The sequence below is a fragment of the Cydia amplana genome, chromosome 15 (assembly GCF_948474715.1).
Source record: "Cydia amplana chromosome 15, ilCydAmpl1.1, whole genome shotgun sequence".
NCBI lineage: Eukaryota > Metazoa > Arthropoda > Insecta > Lepidoptera > Tortricidae > Cydia > Cydia amplana.
In genome coordinates, this window is record NC_086083.1 from 1,799,262 (window position 1) to 1,820,320 (window position 21,059).

The following is a 21,059-nucleotide window of genomic DNA, read 5'->3' on the forward strand; positions in this document are numbered from 1 at the left end:
GCGGATACGTACTATTTGTCAACTATGGTAGAAATTCTTAAAAGTAAAATAATTAATTTTGCGTGATGATCTGTGTATTTTTTGAGTTCGTTATTTTAATTGTACAATAAAATACCTAAAATATAGTATTTTATCAGTTTTTATCAAATCTTAAACTTTATTTTTATTTATTAATTATTAAGAATTCATACTCGTACGTGGTTTGGAACGATGCGGTCTGAAGTTTTTCGGGGGTCTATTATAAACCGTGAATATACTGTTGAATGTCGTTTTATCTTTTTTTTGTCTGTTTCTTTTTGCTAACAGTGTGAAAGGGACAGAGATAATAGAACCCAAGTATTTCGAAGTTTTATTAGACCCCGCATGTTGAAATGACATTTGACTATAAAGGTCACTTGAATGTCATTTTGTCTCACTCAGTGAGCAAAATCGCATTTTGCTCACTGTTTTTAAGAATCAAAGTACCCTTGTTCGAGCTGCTGAGGTGAAAAAAGAATTTCTAGGCCTTAAAAAGGTAGGTACTTTGTATTTAGGAGCCTAAAGTCTATTTTTTTATTCGGTAGACTGAAATGACAGTTAATAGTATGAAATGACATTTCATGTTCATACTATTAACTGTCATTTCAGTCTACCGAATAAAAAAATAGACTTTAGTGCTTCTAAAGCACCCACATCAAATATTAATATCTTTGAAAGAAAAAGGCTACGTATTTAATTTATGAAGGCCGTTACGTACTTAGCTCAATGAATTATTAAACGAGGAAAGTGCTCTTTAGCAAAATACGTAACCTTTACGAAAGACAAACATTCCATTACGAAGATCTTGTTTAATTAATATTCTTATCGCAAACTTTAATTTCCTTTAGACATTCCTCAGCTAGATACACATTAAGACGATAATAATTTGAACCCTTTAGAATTTTTTTATGAGGAGGCAAACGAGCACACAAATCGCCTGACGGTAAGCAATTACCGTTGCCCATGGACACCCACAACACCAGAAAGGTTGCAAGTGCGTAGTAGGCCTATAAATGGGAGTACGCTCTTTTTTTGACGGTCTAAAAAGTCTTATCGACCCGAACATACTGCGGGCGAAAGTTCATTCCACAGTTTAGTTGTCCGAGAAATTTAATACACATTATACACAATACACAGTTGAGGACTGCCAACCACGATATACTATAGTTATACTATATACTGTAGTTGGTCAAACCAAATTTGTCAGTAAATAAGAACAAAAAAAACTATACCCATCCTTTTCTTTTGGGTGCTGGTACTAAGTAAGACAAAGATAGTATGATTCTCTCTATGTTTGAAATGAGACAGTCCTTTGACAAACTATAAATTCTTGCTTTATCTGACATCGGGAAGTCGGAACTGGTTTAGATCATGCAAAATTTAGGCCAAGTTAATTCAATTTAATTCAATCATTTGCCTAAACAAATTAAAAAAAAAATTGTTTGAGTGAGAAGGCACGTGAAGCTAACGTGAAGGTTTGAAAAATCAAGGTAATAAATATGGACACGGATAAAGTGCCAAAAATATGTATTCACAACCTTGTTGCCTATACATTGAGATAGTGTGTACATGTTTTTGGCACTTCGTCCGTGTCGATATTTCATACCTTGATTTTACAAACCTTCACGTTTTCAATTAAATACAGTGGAACCTCGATAGCACGAAAAAGTTCGTAAAACTTTTTCGTGCTATCGAGGGAAACGCAAAAAAAATCTTGTTAACGAGTTTTCGACTTGAGGGTCGATAGCTTCTATGTACATACAAGACGAAAACTGGTTGACACGAAATATTTCATGTTATAGCAGGTTATTTGTAAATAGTTTCGAGATATACAGATAATAAAACTAATATGCAATTTTTTTAGTAGTAGTGGTCAAATTTATTTTAATATTACAGAGGTTAAAATTGTACTGGATCTCCGTGAAGAGAATATTTGGTTTCACTTCGTCTTAATGATATTAAATATTTGGAGATGGAGGTTTTGGGCTTTAAAGGGAAGTTAAGAGCATTTTATTTCTTGTTAACGAAAATTTCGTTTTGTCGAGGTTCGATTTACCAAGGTTTCACTGTAATCTACTTAATTCCGTGTACCAAGGTAATGTCACTGATTTCCCCGAGGACTCGAATTTACACTGAGACAATTAGCTTTTGTTTTTTACGCTATCCACTTCCCGGTCCCCTTGTGCTTTAAAAAGGAAGAATGTAGGTGGATCTAGTAGAAGTAGTAGTACCTAGTAGAATTAATAGTAGTAATAATAACTAAGTATATGTAATAGTTGGTCAAACCAAATTGTCAATAAATCAGAACAAAAAAACTATACTCATCCTTTTCTTTTGGGTGCTAGTACTAGTGTAAGACAAAGATAGTATGATTCTCTGTCACCTTTTGCGTTTAACTGACATTGACAGGCTGATATCGTGATATCGTCTGGCGAACTGGTAACTGTGGGCCCCCTTAAAGTTTCAAATGTTCCAATATAGTTTTTTATTATCCACGAAAAGTCTTAACTTTAACTTCTATGAATAAATAAATAAATTTATTTCTATGATTTCTATAATTTGAATATTTCGATATAATACCCTGCAATATAAGCGCCCAAGGTATTTCCATAATGATGCGACCTTGAAACCTTCAAGAAAAGAGCGTAGTCCCATCGTAAATCCGGCAACAGCCCTTCTGGTGTTGCGGGTGTCAAAAAGCGGTGGTACTACCAAATAAAACAAGGCTACTAATTTTCCAACATACATAAGCCCTGTAGCGTAAAAATACATCTACGCTCAAATAGCGTAAACGCCATCCCTTCAACATGGCGGTTACATCATTTGTCTCTGAATATCTAATCATCTGCATCACTAAAGGATGTAAAAAGCTCCTTTTTCTATAGGCTCCTCCGGAAAATGGACAGTATTTTCGGAAGCATAAGATACATTTTACTACGAAAATTATAGCTGAAATCCTTCGGCTATAGGTTCCTACGAAAATGGATCTTATTTCCCAAAGCATAACGTAGATTTACAGGAAAATATAGCTGGCCCATTCGCTCGGGATACATTTTATTAGGTGAAAACTATAGCTGTCCCGTTCGCTCTGGATACAGCATCCGTATCGATTAGAGGAATGACCTTGGCCTTCAGCGGGTAAACAGTACCCTGACCTTGCATGGGAAATTCCCTGCTCCTGGCAAGGGAAAATTTTACCAATTTCCCTGTTGTATGCACTTACATTTAACGTAAAGACCTCGGCGTAGTAGATAATAAAAATTTTGGCGAAAAAACAAGATAATATTGGTGCGTCAAATACTACTCTGTTTTCATCTTCCTATGGTGTATGTTAGTATTAATAGTGATGAGGTATATTTATTATTTCACGAAAATAAACTTAAAGCTACGAGTATATTACCATTCGTTTTAACCAGTAGTTTTAAAAATTAAATACACTAAATTTTAGTTTTTTAGGTAGTTTTATTTTAGGTTACACTAATTTTGTTATTAATGAAGAATGTTTTTAAGTTTTACTCGTAATTTAAAAGAATAAACTGTTCATGTGTTTTAGCATGGAAAATACATTTTTTTCTCACTTCAATTGATCTCAGAAATGTCTATAATCAAAACTGGCTCTTCCTAAAAACTTTAAAAACCTGTTTTAGGCTTGAACGCCAAATAGCCAATAGTTATTTGGCGTTCAAGCCTCAAAACTGCTTTAAAAAGTGTTACTTATGTGTCCAGTAAAACGTAGCCTCAGCTGTTTTTCGTGACATACAGTGAAACTCCCCAAATATACAACAACTCTGTTACCTAATAAGGAAGTCAATGACAGCGGAGTTGGCAAGGACGACGCCCTTTACCCCCCCTTAGCCCCCCCATCTAAACCCCTCCGCGCCTGAGAAAAAACACGGAGATACATTTAGGCTTACCGTAACGGTTAGGTATCAAGTTTCGAAGGCTAAAAGACCTTGGTAAGTTGAGATATCTTAAAACATTGATTTAGTTACCGTATGAGTTCGGGTTCGGTTGCCAACTGAGAGTCACTTAACTATTAAGTACGTTTAAACATTTCAGTATTTTAAGTTTTAAGCACTTACCGACCGTTCCATTGGAAACTAAAATGTTGCATACAAATTTTTGGAACATTCTTTTTTAACATCAGGATTGAATATGCTAGTGATACTTGGAAGAACCCAAAAAGATCAGGATCTGTCAGAATTAGGTTCAGTATTCAATCTTTTTTTAGAAAACGCTCTCCTAGATAAATTAAATTACGTTGCTGTATCAATAATTAATGTTTTCACCGTCACTCTTTTGCGTCACATCAACACGATGGCAACAGTAACTCTGTTGCAGTCGCCATCCAAATGTGACCTTAAAAGTCATTAATGAAGTGAATTGCACGGTCGAGGGTTGGCCTGACAATGACCTAAATGCAATGTCGTGCCGAGGTCCCGGACTTTGTGGCTATGACGTCATAAACGCGTTTAATAGGTAATATCTGAAGTCGTTTTGGTCAGAAAACATATAAAAACTCAAAAATGCGCGTTTTCCCAGAGATAAGATCTAGCTAGATCGATTCTTCGCCCCCGAAAACCCCCATATAGCATTTCATCGAAAACGTTAGAGCCGTTTCCGAGATCCTCGAGATATATAAATATATATACAAGATTGCTCGTTTAAAGGTATAGGATTACTAGATTCAGACCAACACCTGCTTAACCTAACCCTGCACAGATTTTGCAGCGCCAAAGTGTGAAAATATCACCATAAATGTCAAATTTCTGTGCAAATATGACGTTCATCCTCTTAAGTTCCAAGTTGCGTTTAAAAGGATAAAACGAAATAGAATTTTGAACTAACAAATATTTAAAAGTAAAGATATAATATGACTGGGTCTCAAGGAGGATTTACTAGATTCAGACCAACACCTGACTAACCTAACCCTGCACAGATTTTGCAGCGCCAAAGTGTGAAAATATCACCATAAACGTCAAATTTCTGTGCAAATATGACGTTCATCCTCTTATTAAGTTCCAAGTTGCGTTTAAAAGGATAAAACGAAATAGAATTTTGAACTAACAAATATTTAAAAGTAAAGGTATAATATGACTCTGGGTCTCAAGGAGGATATAGTGGCGCTTCTGCACATTAATTTTGTAAATTCTGTGCAGAGTTAGATTAGACGAATTCAATGTTAGGCATATAAGAACAACAATTTACTATTCCGGTTTTTTAACATCATCCAACGTTTCTTATTATATTAGGGTACTTGACTACTAAATACAGTCAAATACCCTATCCTATCCAACTGCTCGTAATCGCCTCTCATCGCCTCTATGATCCAACATCAACATTTTTTGGACACCTTCTTTCTTTGTCAATTATCATCACTCATCCTGAGAAAAAAAAACGATTGTTTTGGTCTTCCGCACAGAACATATTAAAGAGGTTAGAAAGGCTATCGCGCACACTTAATATCGGAACCGGTGTCGCCGCTCGTTCCTCTCCACATTTACTAACACACGCGCAACGGTAGTAAAAACTAGCTAGCGCCTTGTGTGTGTGGTGAATGGATACGCCTCCTTTAAACAGATTTGACGTCTGGCTTCTTAATCTGAACGTTATTGTGGCGCAAAAAGGCATGTTTACTTCATTTTCGGTCAGCGCGGGCGAGTAGCATGCGAGCGTTTGCTCAAAACCCCGCGGCGACACGTACCCTGCTCGTATCGCCATTCTACTTGTTCTGTGGTCTTCCGTAACTTGCAGAAAAATGTTTAAGTTTGGCATGGTTGTCAAGTGCAGCGACAGGGATCGGCCCGGCAATGACCCAAATGCAGCCCGCGGCGTCCCGCCAATTCATATGCCAAATGCCAAGGCTTCCTCCAATTTTCGTTTTCCTGGCTCCAATAAGGGATCGGTCACATCGGTGCAACTTCCATGACGGTCATCTCATATTAATTACTCTAGTAAGTTTAAGTAAGCACTTGAATAGGGTATTTCACTACTAGTCAAATCAGTTTCTTAATAGAACTGTCAAAACGATTATGCTACTATGGAATTTATATGAAACGCTAGCATGTGACGTCACGATCAAATAATAACCTACTTTTGCTTTAGATTCCCTTAACTTTGCGATATCTACAGTAAAGACAGTAGAGACACGAACGAGTTAAGCATAATGTGAAATGTGTATGACCCGAACAGGGCCAAAACCAGAAGGCAGTTCATTTTAACATATCTAGAAGTCTGTAAAACACTGTTCATGTATGGAATCATAAAAAATAACGGGTTGCACTCCGGGAGGCACTCCCACACGGGAGATGTGAATACTCAATGACATTGTAACAGTTTTTCGATCAAGTCACATGTCCGTAACGTCTTACGAATTTTCAATGTGTCGAATCTGTCGGTCACGTGACCTGTAGTGATGCACAGCGCCGCTAAAGAAGTTTTCACTTCAAAAAAGACTACAATTGCATTTCTATCACGGGCCAGGTTCCGGTAATGACCTAAATCTGCCCGCACCGAGTCCCAGCCATATCATAAGCTAAATGCCAAGGTTCCTTTCACGTTTTTCTTGCTTCCAATGTTTACTTTAAAACACCTCCAGCTCAGCCTGTGAACAAAGGCTTTGTCGGAATGTTCTTTATCTGAGTCATTAACTCATATTTGTAAAATACATCATTTTCATTTTGAATCAGATTTGGCAACCGCCTCTGAGGATTCGTACGACGACAAATTGTAAACTTTGAAGTTATTAAGTACATTCTATTTCATTCCATCCGTATCGTCATTATCAACAATTTGTAATAAGTTTAAGAAGGTAAATATAATCTGTGAGACTTTAAAAACTCCTAAATACTATGATAAGCTCACGTCGGGCCCGGCCTTCAGCCCGCCATTTTGCTTATCTATGATTTCTTGTTGTAGGACTTTTCAATAATTCAGCAGTTATTTTACAATGGATTCTCGAAGTTACACTTCCGAATAGCAAACCCTTTCGCTCCTTTTTAGGGTTCCGTAGCCAAATGGCAAAAAACGGAACCCTTATAGATTCGTCATGTCTGTCTGTCTGTCTGTCTGTCCGTCTGTCCGTCTGTCTGTCCGTCCGTATGTCACAGCCACTTTTCTCCGAAACTATAAGAACTATACTGTTGAAACTTGGTAAGTAGATGTATTCTGTGAACCGCATTAAGATTTTCACACAAAAATAGAAAAAAACAATAAATTTTTGGGGTTCCCCATACTTCGAACTGAAACTCAAAAATTTTTTTTTCATTAAACCCATACGTGTGGGGTATCTATGGATAGGTCTTCAAAAATGATATTGAGGTTTCTAATATCATTTTTTTCTAAACTGAATAGTTTGCGCGAGAGACACTTCCAAAGTGGTAAAATGTGTGTCCCCCCCCCCCCTGTAACTTCTAAAATAAGAGAATGATAAAACTAAAAAAAATATATGATGTACACTACCATGTAAACTTCCACCGAAAATTGGTTTGAACGAGATCTAGTAAGTAGTTTTTTTTATACGTCATAAATCGCCTAAATACGGAACCCTTCATGGGCGAGTCCGACTCGCACTTGGCCGCTTTTTTTATATATTACTAGTAGTTCGCCCCGAACTGAGAACTCGCGGTTAACCAAAAATTATATAGCGATTGACTTTGTTGCACCTACTTAGGTATGGTAATGGACCCTATAATGGACGTGGAACCGGTAATGGGACATAAAACCACAAATCCTCTAAAATAAGTATGTAAAAGTAGTTTATAAACACTGGCAATATTTTACCATAAATAAAAGTCATAGAGCTGTTTAAGTTTGACTTTTTATTAATTTCGGTTACTTTTTAAGAAATTGGCGCCAACCCAAAAGTTGTCGTGTCACTGGAAAAAATAACCAGTAAGAATTCTTAACAACTTCGCTAAGAGAGGTGAGTCCATATATTAAATTGTAATTAATTATTACTTGGTGTAAACTAGAATGTGTTTTGTTAATTGCATTTACCATGAGATAAGGTATACAACACACTATGTTGTGACTCTAGAGATGTATAAAAAATAGTGGTATTTTGCCCAATCCCATTATAGGAGCTGTAAAACTGTATACCTCCTATGATGGGACAATTTACATAATGATGCTTGCCATGGCGTAATTTCATGTTTAAACAATACAGAAGTATAATGTAGTTACGAACTATGTCAGGAGGTCTCCTCGGACTTCGGATAATTTAATATCGTTTTTAGGTACAAAATTTTATTTAACTTGCCCTGTTAGTTTGTATGTTAGTTAGTGTGGCTCAAATCTTGGAAATGGCATTTGAGCCACTTTCGGATTTCCGATTGAGTTAAAATTTTGGATACGTATGCAAATCGGATGACAATGCAATATTATGATAACATGGAATTGATCTCATGGTGGAGACAGGAGGTGGCCATAGGAACTCTGTGATAAACGCAACCTAATTGTGTTTGGGTTTGTTAGAATTGTCTCGATAAGTATTATTAGTTGGCTGTCGAAAGAAAAATACATTCTTACATAAAAGCTTATACCAAAAATTACTAATAACTAGTTTTTTGCCAAAAACTTATTCCCTATTCCAATATCTTATACTGATAGGGTATGTCCATTATAGGGGGCCCATTACTGGATCCACGTCCATTACCGGGGTTCCATTACTGGAGCTTTGGTGTCCATGACTGGAGAAAAAAAACATACTTTTAATTTATTAATTATGTGGAAAATAATTGCAGTATCTTTGATACAACACGCCTGAAACATGAAAGAAGGATAGGATATTCATCTTTTAACAAGCTAAGCGGTAGAACTTTTACATGTATCAGGGAAATATCACAAATACTCCAAATTTGCTCTTAAATGTCCCATGACTGGTGCCGTTACCATACTCGTATAGTGCGACATAAAATAATAGAAAATAAATGAGGACGCCACTTTCTACGTAACTGTCACATTTTTGACGTAAAATGCTTATACATGGCAACAATTTACTATGGACATTTTTGAGTTCCATTTTATTTAATTTCAACTATTTTATGTCGCTCTATAGGCGGCAATGGATCAAAGATCGCGTGGATTTATTGCAAGGTCTGTGGAGCCCTTAACTGATTGATTTAAGCAAAGAGTAGTATGTATAATATAGTTGGCCAAGCAGATCTTGTCAGTAGAAAAAATGTAGACGCGAAGGGATATGGTCGCATAGAAAATTTGAGTTTCGCGCCTTTTTCTACTGACAAGATTTGCTTTTTTGCATAAATTTTGAAGCGCCATTTACAAGTTTAGCGTTAAGTAATATAGATGGCGCTATTTTTTCGAATAAAGGGCTTCGTATACGGCTGTCCCTCCCCTGGATTTAAGTCACCACCATAGAGATTAAAATAAACTGTATCTGTGCTAAGCCGAAATATTTCCTGTCAAATGTCAAATACATATGTTATGTTTATTCTAATTTATTTTTATCTTGCTAATTATTTCAAAATGGTAAATTTAAAAACGATATTATAAAAGTGTAAGTCGAGCACTTTCATTTGATACTAAACTCGACCATGTTTCTTGCAAAAAAATGACCAGAATAGCAAGACCTCTCACAAACAGCTTTTTGGCCTTCTAAGCTCTTCTAGCTCAATAACCTCTTGATCGGGCCTGCTCATAATTTAATGACTAAAATATAATGCCCTCGACTATACGTTTACCCAATTTCATTTAAATTAGAACAAATTTACTTAAGTTATTGAGTATCAAACTATCTTCTGACAGTTCAGCTTAAAAACATCGAAATGCCGAGACGTGCCGCTAGCCAGCCGCGTGTTCAAAGTCGAATGTAAAAATAATAATAATAATAAATATCTATTCAAAATAAATAATGTCGTATTGCTGTAGATAGAGCATTTACAAAATAAAAGAAAAAACCAAAAAATCGAATTCGCCAGAATGGGACTCTTGGGGCAGTAACCAAGATGACAGTTTAGTATTCTTACGGCCGATGTCGCCAGGCGGTCTAAAAACATAGTACATGTCCATAATAGATGACTTTATTTGACGTTCATAAGCGCATTGTAATTATGCCTACTTGAATAAACTATCTTTTATCTTATCTTATCTAGAAAGAAACTACTCAGTTACTAGAGCAGTGAGCCAGTTTCGAGTTTGCTCGTAGGCAAGGACTTTACGACGGAATACATGGCGACGTATACGTCGGTTTGTCTGCAGGCTAGGACTGGCTAGGAGGCGGGGTCCCTTCATTTCCCATAAGTTTTAAGTCATAATGTATTGTTTGTCATATTATCATTAGTCATAAAACTGAAACCGTTAACTTTTCAGGATTTTCGTAAGGTTATCCTATAGATGGGTTAGGTTAGGTTTGTTTTATGGCAATCCTGAAAAGTGACGCGTTTCTGAACCAAATAAATTATCGGGCAAACAATACATTATGACTTAAAACTATTTGGGAAACAATAGAGACCCCTAGGAGGCATATGACGACGGAATACTTTGTGATATGTCACAGTGTGTTCATGTTAGTTTGTTTGTTTGTCTGCAGGCTGGGAGGCGGATGTCGGGCGGCGGCGCGGGGCTGATGTCGTGCGTGCGCGAGGGCTCGCTGGAGCCTCCTTACCGACCGCACACCGACACACACAATCATGGTAAGACGTGTCTTTTATTGCACTTGGATCCCTCGCTACGCTCAAGGTTCCACGCTAGAATACATCGCTACGCTCAAGGTTCCACGCTAGAATCCATCGCTACGCTCAATATTCCACGCTAGAAAATATCGTTAAGCTCAAGATTCCAAGCTAGAATCCATCGTTATGCCCAAGATTCTACAATAGAATGCATTGCTGCGCTCAAAATTCAGCATTGCGCAAACTTTTCCCCTCGCATTAGATTCAGATTGACAGTTAGTAACAACTCTGAAGAATAGTTCGAAATATGCCGCATACGATACGACTAAAAGCGGAATAGCTCAGATTATTCAGTAAAATTTACCATCCTAGCACGCTTAAAGGCCTGTGCACACCGACTGCGTGTGCGTGACGTATACGTGCGCGTGCGGCGTTGTAGTATACAGATCCTTATCAGAGACGGCACACCGCTTGCGTGACGTGTGCGTGTGTGGCTCCAAGATCTTAGCGCACGCACACGTGCACGTCACGCACGCGCAAGCCAGTGTGTACAGGCCTTATAGGCGTGTGCACACCAGGTGCGTAGACGTGCACGTGCTCCTCTCTCCTCTTCTTCCTCGCGTTGTCCCGGCATTTTTACCACGGCTCATGGGAGCCTGGGTCCGCTTGGCAACTAATCCCAAGAATTGGCATAGGCACTAGTTTTTACGAAAGCGACTGCCATCTGACCTTTCAAGCCAGAGGGTAAACTGGGCCTTATTGGGATTAGTCAAGTTCCAAAAAACTCATTGGTACGAGCCGAGGTTTGAACCCGTGACCTCCGGATTGTAAGTCGCACGCTCTTACCGCTAGGCCACCAGCTCAAGATATGAATACAAATAATTTACGTAATTTAAGATTTTTAAACCATCAGACTTACTTCTAGACGCGACTTAGCGCCACCCCACATCTAGCGTCTTTCGAGCGTCGGCGTCTCGTCGGCGTCTACAACTCTATGGCCCTGCTCGACGCAACGTCGACGCAACGTCGACGCAACTGCGCAGCGACGTGATTTTCCATAGCGCTGACCGACGCCGACGCTCGAAAGACGCCAGATGTGGGGTGGCCCTTAAGATTAACGTTATTTTTCCTAAAATATTCCTTTTTCAAATTCCAGGCGAAGGCCGCACGGGCAGGTTCCTGCGGGGACTGCGTCGCATGTTCAAGAGGCGAGGGAGTGCGACAAGGAACGCCTCTCCCGACCCTCGCAGCAGCTCTACTGGCGAACTGCTCGCAGCCGAGCGGCAAGCTAGGAGAAAGTGAGTTCAATTTTCCATTCCTCTCTCTCTCTCACACACACACACTCCCTCTCTCTCTCACTCCATCTCTCTCTCTCGAAAATGAAGATTCATCTCGTAGACAAAATGGCGGACATCGTAGATGGCGGGTGATAAAAAGAATTCCACTTTGCCAATCAATGTCATGAAAGTACTCGTTTGAGGTTGTTTATTGAAAACTAGCGACCCGCCCCGGCTTCGCAAGGGTTACACTAAACCTTAACAGTTTATACACCTAAAACCTTCCTCAAACATTGACGATGCAAAAGCGATCCAACGGATCCTACTTGAATAAAGCTATTTTTATCTTTATCTTTTATCTAAGAATCACTCTTTGATAGGTGAAAACCGTGTGAAAATCCGTTCAGTAGTTTTTGAATTAATCGCGAACATACATACATACATACCGACCGACGCGGTGGGGAGTTTGTTTTATAAGCTGTTGTAGTGAAGATAATTAATTCCAAGATGGCGGAAATGTAGGTACTTTCTGGTGAAAATTGCCATGGTACTCGGTTTTGAGGTTTTTGGGGGTGCGGTTCTTGAAAAGGATGATTAATTTGGAATCCTAGATGGCCGACATGTACTTTTTTCTTGAAACTCGTCATGGTCTGTGCGGAAAGAGAAAAGTCGTAGAATGTATTGGATATACATTTCAGCACTCTTTCCGCTCAGACTCTACTCGTTTTCGAGGTTTTCAGGGGTGTGGGTATCGAATACAATTTGGAATCCAATATGTCAAAAATGTAGGTACGTCTTGGGGCAATTATACAAAATTGGATCGCAAATAATAAAACCTAAACCAAGTTTCATCATTATTAACTTAAGAATTATTTTCTTGTCAAGTAAGTTTGGAAACTCAAGCGCCTGTCTGCATTAACTGAGCAATCCCCATAACACAACTTGTTGATGTTGCCTAATTAGTAATCGATCGAACTTGCAGCTTAGTACATTCTTATTCCCTAGTGCCATTCATTTCATGTTCTACCGCGGTATTCGGAAAACAAGATCCGTTCTAGAGAAGATATAGATATACGATATGTAGATGTACTATATACCTGGTAGTTTAGATTTCAACTAGATATCTTTTGCACCTCAATTCGAGCAACTAATCTAATTCTAATCGACTAAACTAGTTCTATGAATCATACAGTAAAACCCAGTGGTGTGGAAAGTGTTTAGCACCGGAAATCTGAAACCAAAGGAAATTCCAACCCTTCCCTAGCTTGACCTGTCTCTCTCTCTGTCTCACTTTCTATCGCACTAATATGAAAGAGTGATAGAGAGACATTAGCGATTCGTTCACTACTGCGCATATTGTCATCTTGGCTAGGTCCCCTGATAGGTTCCTATGTAAAGCCAGGGCTTTAGACCCTACCTACCTACCAGCAGGCTCTTGACCCCTATTTCTTGAAGACAGTACGAGTATTTCTTAGTTGAGAAACGCTACTGATGTGTTGACAGTACGAGTATTTCTTAGTTTAGATACGCTACTGATGTGTTGACAGTACGAGTATTTCTTAGTTTAGAAACGCTACTGATGTGTTGACAGTACGAGTACCTATTTCTTAGTTTACAAACGCTACTGATGTGTTGACAGTACGAGTATTTCTTAGTTTAGAAACGCTACTGATGTGTTGACAGTACGAGTATTTCTTAGTTTAGAACCGTTACTGATGTGTTTCTCAACTTATTTCAGAGAGGGAGCCTACGGCAGTGGCTTGTCGGTGTCGCACGACTCCGTCTTCACCGGCGAGCGCAGCGACGAATCCAGCGACGAACGCCCTACCCCCCACCTCCCCACTTCTCATCGGGTAAGTGTACAAACACACACATACACGAAATGCTATTATGTGGGACTACCTCCCACACCTCCCCACTTCTCATCGGGTAAGTGTACAAACACACACACACACTCGCATACACGAACTGCTATTATGTGGGACTACCTCCCCCAGCTCCCCACTTCTCATCGGGTAAGTGTACAAACACCAGTGTTGGCCGAAAGTTAATGCGAATTGAAAATGTTGGCCATTAACCATTATAAATTGAACCTTAAACCATATCGGACGATTATAGTTTACGATTCAATTTATAATGGTTATTGGCCAGCATTTTCAATTTGCATTAACTTTCGGCCAACACTGACAAACACACACACACACGCATACACAAACTGCTATTATGTGGGACTACCTCCCACACGTCTCATCGGGTAAGTACTTTTAGGTACTGTAAACTATTAACAATATAACAATACACACTCGGATGCCACCAATATAGGGACGACGCACACGCCAGCCTAAAGCTGTCAGTCGCCTTCACTGCGCCCCCGAAACCTGGCCCCACTTCAACGGTATCACCAGGCTAGGGGTCATGGGGTTGAATAACGGCTGGTAGCGATAAAGCTGGCACACACCAGACGCACAACCGACCCCAAAACGCGACCCGAACCAGTCTCCGCTGCAGGAAATCGAAAGAGATCCCTCACACCCTCCCAAAATGGTGTAGAAAGAAACCCAGGATGGGGGTATAACAAGACGGCTAGTTCTTAGGCCAAAGAAAGATCATTTCTAACTATAAAGTACATATGTATAATGAATTTCGTCGATCGATCAAATACCGCAATGTAATGAAAATCGCATGCAAGTTCTTGAACCGTCTGAAGGGGGTTTTAAGGGTGTGTTTATTCAAATATAAATTTACATACCTAGTAAATAGGCTACCTTTTATTGAGTACATGAATCATGTCACCGATCGGACAAATAATATCCCAGGTGTCGATTATTCGCTCGATTTAGCTTTCATTATTGAAGATCCCTTTACGGGCGATAAACTGTAAGTAAGGTCAAGGCGGGTCGTAAAACTTAAGGTCAAAAGTCACTTGATTTACACGAAGATTAAGGTTAGCTAATAGATACCTGTCGGTCCCCATATGACTAATGATTCATTTTCAAATGTTCACTGGTTATATGGAGACCGAACGTAGAATTAATTAAGAATTATTATATGTGCTAAATTGTGACGTATAAATGTATTTTCTTTTTTCTTTCTTTCTTAAGCGTGACTTTATAAAGACGTCTGGCCAGGATCCCATTATCGGATCCTGCCCTGATGACAGTAGAGTAGGATCAACTTTGAAACTTAATACTTTTATACCTTTTAAACCAAATGAGGGGTCCCAAAACGGTCCAACTTTCTTCAAAAAAAAAGATCCCTATGAATAGGGAATATTACGCGAATCTCTGCGTAGGTGGCGCCACTCCTACAATAAGTCACAATCTAAGGGTCTACCGCCAACGAGAGAGTCGAAATTTTATTATCTAACCTCTCTATCACTCTTGCATATTCGAGCGATAATGAGGCAGATAGCTGAGTTTCGATTTCGCGTTTCCCGGTAGGCCCTTTGTAAACAAACCGCCTTGATGTATCAATGTCATATTTGATTGTTTAATGAATCCAAACTCGGTTTAGCAGTACTCAATCCTTTTTATTGCAATCATTAACAATCCAAATGTAGATGGACAAACTTTCACAATTATTCTTATACACCACGTACTCAACAACTCCTCTCCTTCAATTCTCTACCCAGAATGCCCCCCCAGCGAGGGCATGGCATGAGTGGTGGGGATAACTGACAGAACGGGATAGTCTTATGTATCTTTCACTAGAAGTAGCAGAGAAAGCGCTATTATTGTTTGTCTTTGTCACAGTCTCATATTTTTTTATTCCCCACCGTAGTTTATGGTGGGATACAAACAATGCGTAAACGTCAAATTGGTGTGAAACATATGAACAGTGCAAAGATAATCAGGAAAAATATTGAAATCAGTGTTTCGTGTGCATGTAGTAGGTACTTAACAATTCAACAAATATGGTGAATTGCTCAGTTTTGCGCTGTACAAGTGACTGCCGGCAAAAACAGGACAACGTAACATTTCACAGGTAAATACAGTATTTTATACTTCGGTCACATTATCATGCTTAGTAACAGCATCCTACAATCTATATCAATTAAAATCTGAGTAGAAAACGCATTTCCAGTAAATAATAACTCGGGTAAAAAGCTTATTCGAGGGATACCAGCCCGTGATGCATACAATTACCCCAAAATTCGGGTATTTTGTATTTTAATAACATTTTTATAAATAATTTTGCTGCAGAACTGGACATATACGAACAATAAAATTGAACTGTGTTTAAATTAGAATGTAAATTATATTTATTTAAGCATTACGGATTCTTTCTAACGTTATAGGGGGTTTTGCCACGACTCAGAGAATCTAATTGATATGCTGCAGGCACTAATTCTTAATTTTGCAATAAGAGTGACAGATTACAAAATGAATATTTCGTTTATTACCTCCAGATTTCCACAAGATGCAGGCACACGTGCTAAATGGATTTTAGCAACCGGAAGGAGAAACTGGGCACCGACGCAAAACTGCCGAATATGCTCAAAGCATATTACGAAAACCTACCTTTTCTATTTCTTCCTGTGGCACACAGTATGCTAAAAATTCTTTCTTTATGCGTACTTGTAATATGTATAATGAATCGCTTAATGATATAGACATTTTTGTTCATAGTTTGTCCGTTTTCAAGAACAAAGTTCGGCATATTTTGTTTACGAGTAATTGAAAAATTGTTTCAAGTAAATATTTTGCATTGTTTTCTTACTTTATTTGCGTGTTGTACTCACAACTATACCTACGGGTAATTTATAATTAAGTAACCTATTTACTTTTCATTGTAATAGTCAACTTAGTAACGTATGAATCTTTAGGCCTATTTTTAGTCATTTTTGTAAGACTTATTTGTAAAAGGCTGTTTGTTTTCTAAATAAATAAAAAAAAAAGAAAATTGGCCCATTGATATTTTATTTATCGCTGCGTCTTACGTAGGCGAACAACTCGCGAACATGATTAAAATTACCCCAATATTATCAAATATTGGGGTAATTTTTAACTACTTATATGGTATCCCCGGGTTTGTGACGTCATCTATGTCTATCCCTTACGGGGGCACGCGGTAGGCCACATCTATAGAAATACTACCATCTATGCCCCCCAGCGGCTGGGGCCCGGCCGATAACCGATAAACTTTCTCACCGGTTGGTCAGCCGTGCTTGCACGTGATTGGCCGGTTTTGCAACCGACCAATCACGGCAGTCGCTGTGTTGCCATCATCAAATCTGATATTTAAAAGTATAAGAACTACTTTACACGATGCTACACGATAAACCATAGACAACGATTTGTTTTACAGTAAATACTTAAAACTGGTCTACACCATGCAACATAAGTGACAGCTAGCTTTAAGTTTCTTAAAATAACCTACTCGTAATTAAAAATCATCACAATTGTCTGTGAAAACTTGTCAAAAAACAGTTTAATGTACAGTATGTATAAATGTACAAGTTACTCTATGGTATACTTACGTCGCTAGTACTGCACTCTGGCGGCAAAACATCGCAGTAATACCCCCTATTGAGAAATTCGTGCTTCAAATATTTTAAAGTCAGCTTAAAATTTCACTTTCATACTCGATTAACTCTTGAGAATGCAAAATGCTGCGTAAGTAAACATTACATTTCATTTAAATTCCAATAGTCATTTACACAAATAGAAGTCTACGCGTGACTGTCAATATTTTATGAGAAGAATATTTAATTTATTAAAAGCAATATCTTTCACTACATAATCACTACATAGTATAGAACAAAGTCGCTTCCCGCTGTCTGTCTGTCCCTTTGTATGCTTATATCTTTAAAACCACGCAACGGATTTTGATGCGGTTTTTTAATAGATAGAGTAATTGAAGAGGAAGGTTTATGTATAATAATTTGTTAACCCGTGCGAAGCCGGAACGGGTCGCTAGTAGGTACTATATAATAAGCAAGCTTATGACAAGTTTGAGAAAGTTGAATTCCTATGTTGAGTTTGAATACCATCATAAAGTAAAGAACCAAATCTAATCTAGACTACAGTGGCCTATTTTATAAAGCTACAAGTTACAATTTAAAGCGAAAGTCTCGTTCTAACGCATAGGGTTAGAAAGAAACTTCCGCTTGTAAATTGTAACTTGTAGCTTTATAAAATAGGCCACAGGAGGTGAGGGCTGCACAGATTAAGATTAGGTCTTGACTATCACTAAAACTACAGACTGCGTAAATACTGTCCCGCACCCTTACTTCCTTGGATAGAAAATACCCTCCACACACAAATACAGTTCGTATGTACCATCGTGGACACTGTCAATTGAACGTTTATAAACCTTATTCCGTTGTCATAAAGTCCGCCGATGGACAGCAAAGTGTCAATGTTTACAGTGCATCGCACTTAGTTGAGCTGCGAATCGTCGGCTCTAATTGAATTCATTCTATTTGTGGACGTTCAGAGGGGCTACCGCGAAAACCGAATTTCGCAAATTGCGGGCATTTTTCTCTGTCACTCTAATTACGCCTTCATTGGAGTAAAAGAGAAAGATCCCCGCAATTTGCGAAATTCGGTTTTCGCGGTAGCCCCTCAGTAAGTTAGCACGGCGGATGGATAATTAAAACAAAAACGTTTGCATTTAATGTTTTCGAGACGAAACAATTACTTTTCGTTTTAATTCGATAATTTGTCAAACTTTTATACTATAGTTGATCAAACCAATTTGTCAGTCAGTAAGAACCAGGAAAACTACACTCATCCTTTTCTTTTGGTGCTAGTACTAGTGTAAGACAAAGATAGTATGATTCTTTCTGTCTATGTTTGAAATGAGATAGTCCTTTGACAAACTTTATCTGCAGATTTTGCTTCTGTTGTTTTTGTTTCTGTCAGCTAGCTTTTAAGCTAGAAATAGAGTGATATATCGCGTATAATAATGTTGTTTTATTTCATGAGTCATCCCTCTTACTATCGCGGTAATCGAAGGTTCGTGTTTCTAAATGGTTTCGACATAAGTACATAATAAACAAAATTATGCCCAAGTACCTACAGAATTACTAGTAATATTATAAATGAGATGGGAGAGGATTCACTCACTTCATTTGTCAATTCCATCCCCATTTTGGTGAAAATGACAAAGGGGGGTGCCCCTTTGAGGTGATTTCCGAATTTTGAAAACTAACCTTTGTTCTTTCCTGAAATTCAAACTATCTTCATAACAAATTTCATTAAAATTGGTTCTGCGGTTTAAGCGCAAAGCGGTAACACACAGACAGAGTTATTTTCGGATAATTATCATTTTGATATAGGTACAATTCAATAAATACAAATAATACAGCATCAAATATATATTTAGTGACGGCTAAAATGCCCAAATATATCGGTACATTCGGTACACGTCCTTATTTCTACGGTAACAAAGGTACGATATTATTTGGCCACTTTGGCCGTCACTATCTATTTGATGCTGACTGTATAATATATCTTATACTTGGTACCTATCAATGTAAAATTAGTTAATATTGTTCATAATATACCTACCTACTTACCCTTTTCACACAAGATATTAAAATTGACTAGGGAAAGCAAACATGTCGATGGAAACATTATGTACACACGAGGGTCTATTGGACACAAAGTAAACATGTCCGAATGTGTACGGTCATTGAGTGCCGAAAATCGTTATGTAAGTTACGTAATATGAACATGATATTGGCGATGAGATAATAATACATTTTAGATTGCTTGCCGTTCTATACAAATATTTGGCGTAGCAGTCTCCTAGCCTAGTCGGTAATAGTAACCCTGCCTACCAAGTTAGAGGTCCCGGGTTCGAATCCTGGTAAAGCCTATTTGTGTTTATCACGAATATTTTGTTCCTGAGTTATGGATGTTTTCTAGGTATGTATTATATGTGTTTGTTCAGTTATACATTAAAATGGCGCCTCGGGAGATTTCTTACACTTTATACCTCTTAAAGAATCAATTATTTTAGGGTTCCGTACCCAAAGAGAAAAACGGGACCCTATTACTAAGACACCGCTGAGCATCTGTCCGGCCGTCTGTCTGTCTGTCACCACGCTGTAACTCATAAACCGTGATACTATAAACCTAGACAGTTGAAATGTTCACATACGATGTATTTCTGTTTCCGCTATATCAATAAATACTAAAAACAAAATAAAATAGATATTTAATCCCAAACAACAAACGCGATATTTTTGCAGTATTTTGCGTAATGGTGCGAAACTTTTCGTGCGCGAGTCCGACTCACACTTGGCCGGTTTTTTATAGTAGTTGCCTACTAAACTAAGGATTTAATTAAGCACTTCACACTGCACTTTCAACAGTGCATTAAAGCTTTAAGCTCAAACCCCGCGTAATGCAGATGCAGGCATTTGCATCCAATATGGCGTTCAATTAGTCCACTAATATGCTAATTTCTTTGTTCAAAGGGACGGGTCAGTGTCTTTTTAATGGACAGTAGGTACAGGGTGGCCAACTTAGAGGTATACAACTTTTTTTTGCCGCCATTTTATTTTGGCGGTAAATATGACAGTTATTGCATGAAAATTAGTTTGTGTAGATACGGCAAATTTATTATGGAGCGTTTTACGACGGAACAACGTGTTTTAATCATTAAAAACAATAGAAACATTAAATATAACGTTTCCCGGTTGATTAATTTCGAGAAACGGTGACATTGACTGGCCCCCAAGATCGCCTGATTTAACAGCTCCTGACTTTTTTCTGTGGGGCTATCTAAAGGGAAGTGTCTATGCTAATAGGCCAACGAACCTTCAGCAATTAAAACAAAATATTCGAAACACTGTCGCTGAGATAACGCCAGAAATGTGTGAAAAAGTGATGAATAACGCGATGAAAAGGGTTCGCATCTGCCATGCTGCTAGAGGTGGACATTTGTCTGACATTATTTTCCATGTGTAATTGCTGACACTACATATTATATTTAACAAGGAATACTTCATATTTATTATGTTTTATAGAATAAAATTTCAAAAATAAAGTGTATACCTCTTATTTGGCCACCCTGTATAAGGGTATTAAATGGCTTATTTATGCACTTTTGACGTATAAATTCCGAAGTTTGGCCAAGCAAATTAACCTTTTAACCGCCAGCAATTTTTGATAGAGCGTGC

General features: G+C 38.2%; 1 protein-coding gene across 1 annotated transcript in view; it reads left to right on the forward strand.

Annotated features, from left to right (window-relative positions):
• Window positions 1–21,059, forward strand: part of LOC134654442 (uncharacterized) — a 191,769-nt gene that overhangs the window by 109,100 nt on the left and 61,610 nt on the right. The window contains exons 3-5 of the mRNA XM_063509888.1: window positions 10,568–10,670; window positions 11,806–11,947; window positions 13,665–13,779. Of these exons, the coding sequence (XP_063365958.1) occupies window positions 10,580–10,670; window positions 11,806–11,947; window positions 13,665–13,779 (348 nt within the window). The 5' untranslated portion in view covers window positions 10,568–10,579. The remainder of the gene's footprint in view (window positions 1–10,567; window positions 10,671–11,805; window positions 11,948–13,664; window positions 13,780–21,059) is intronic.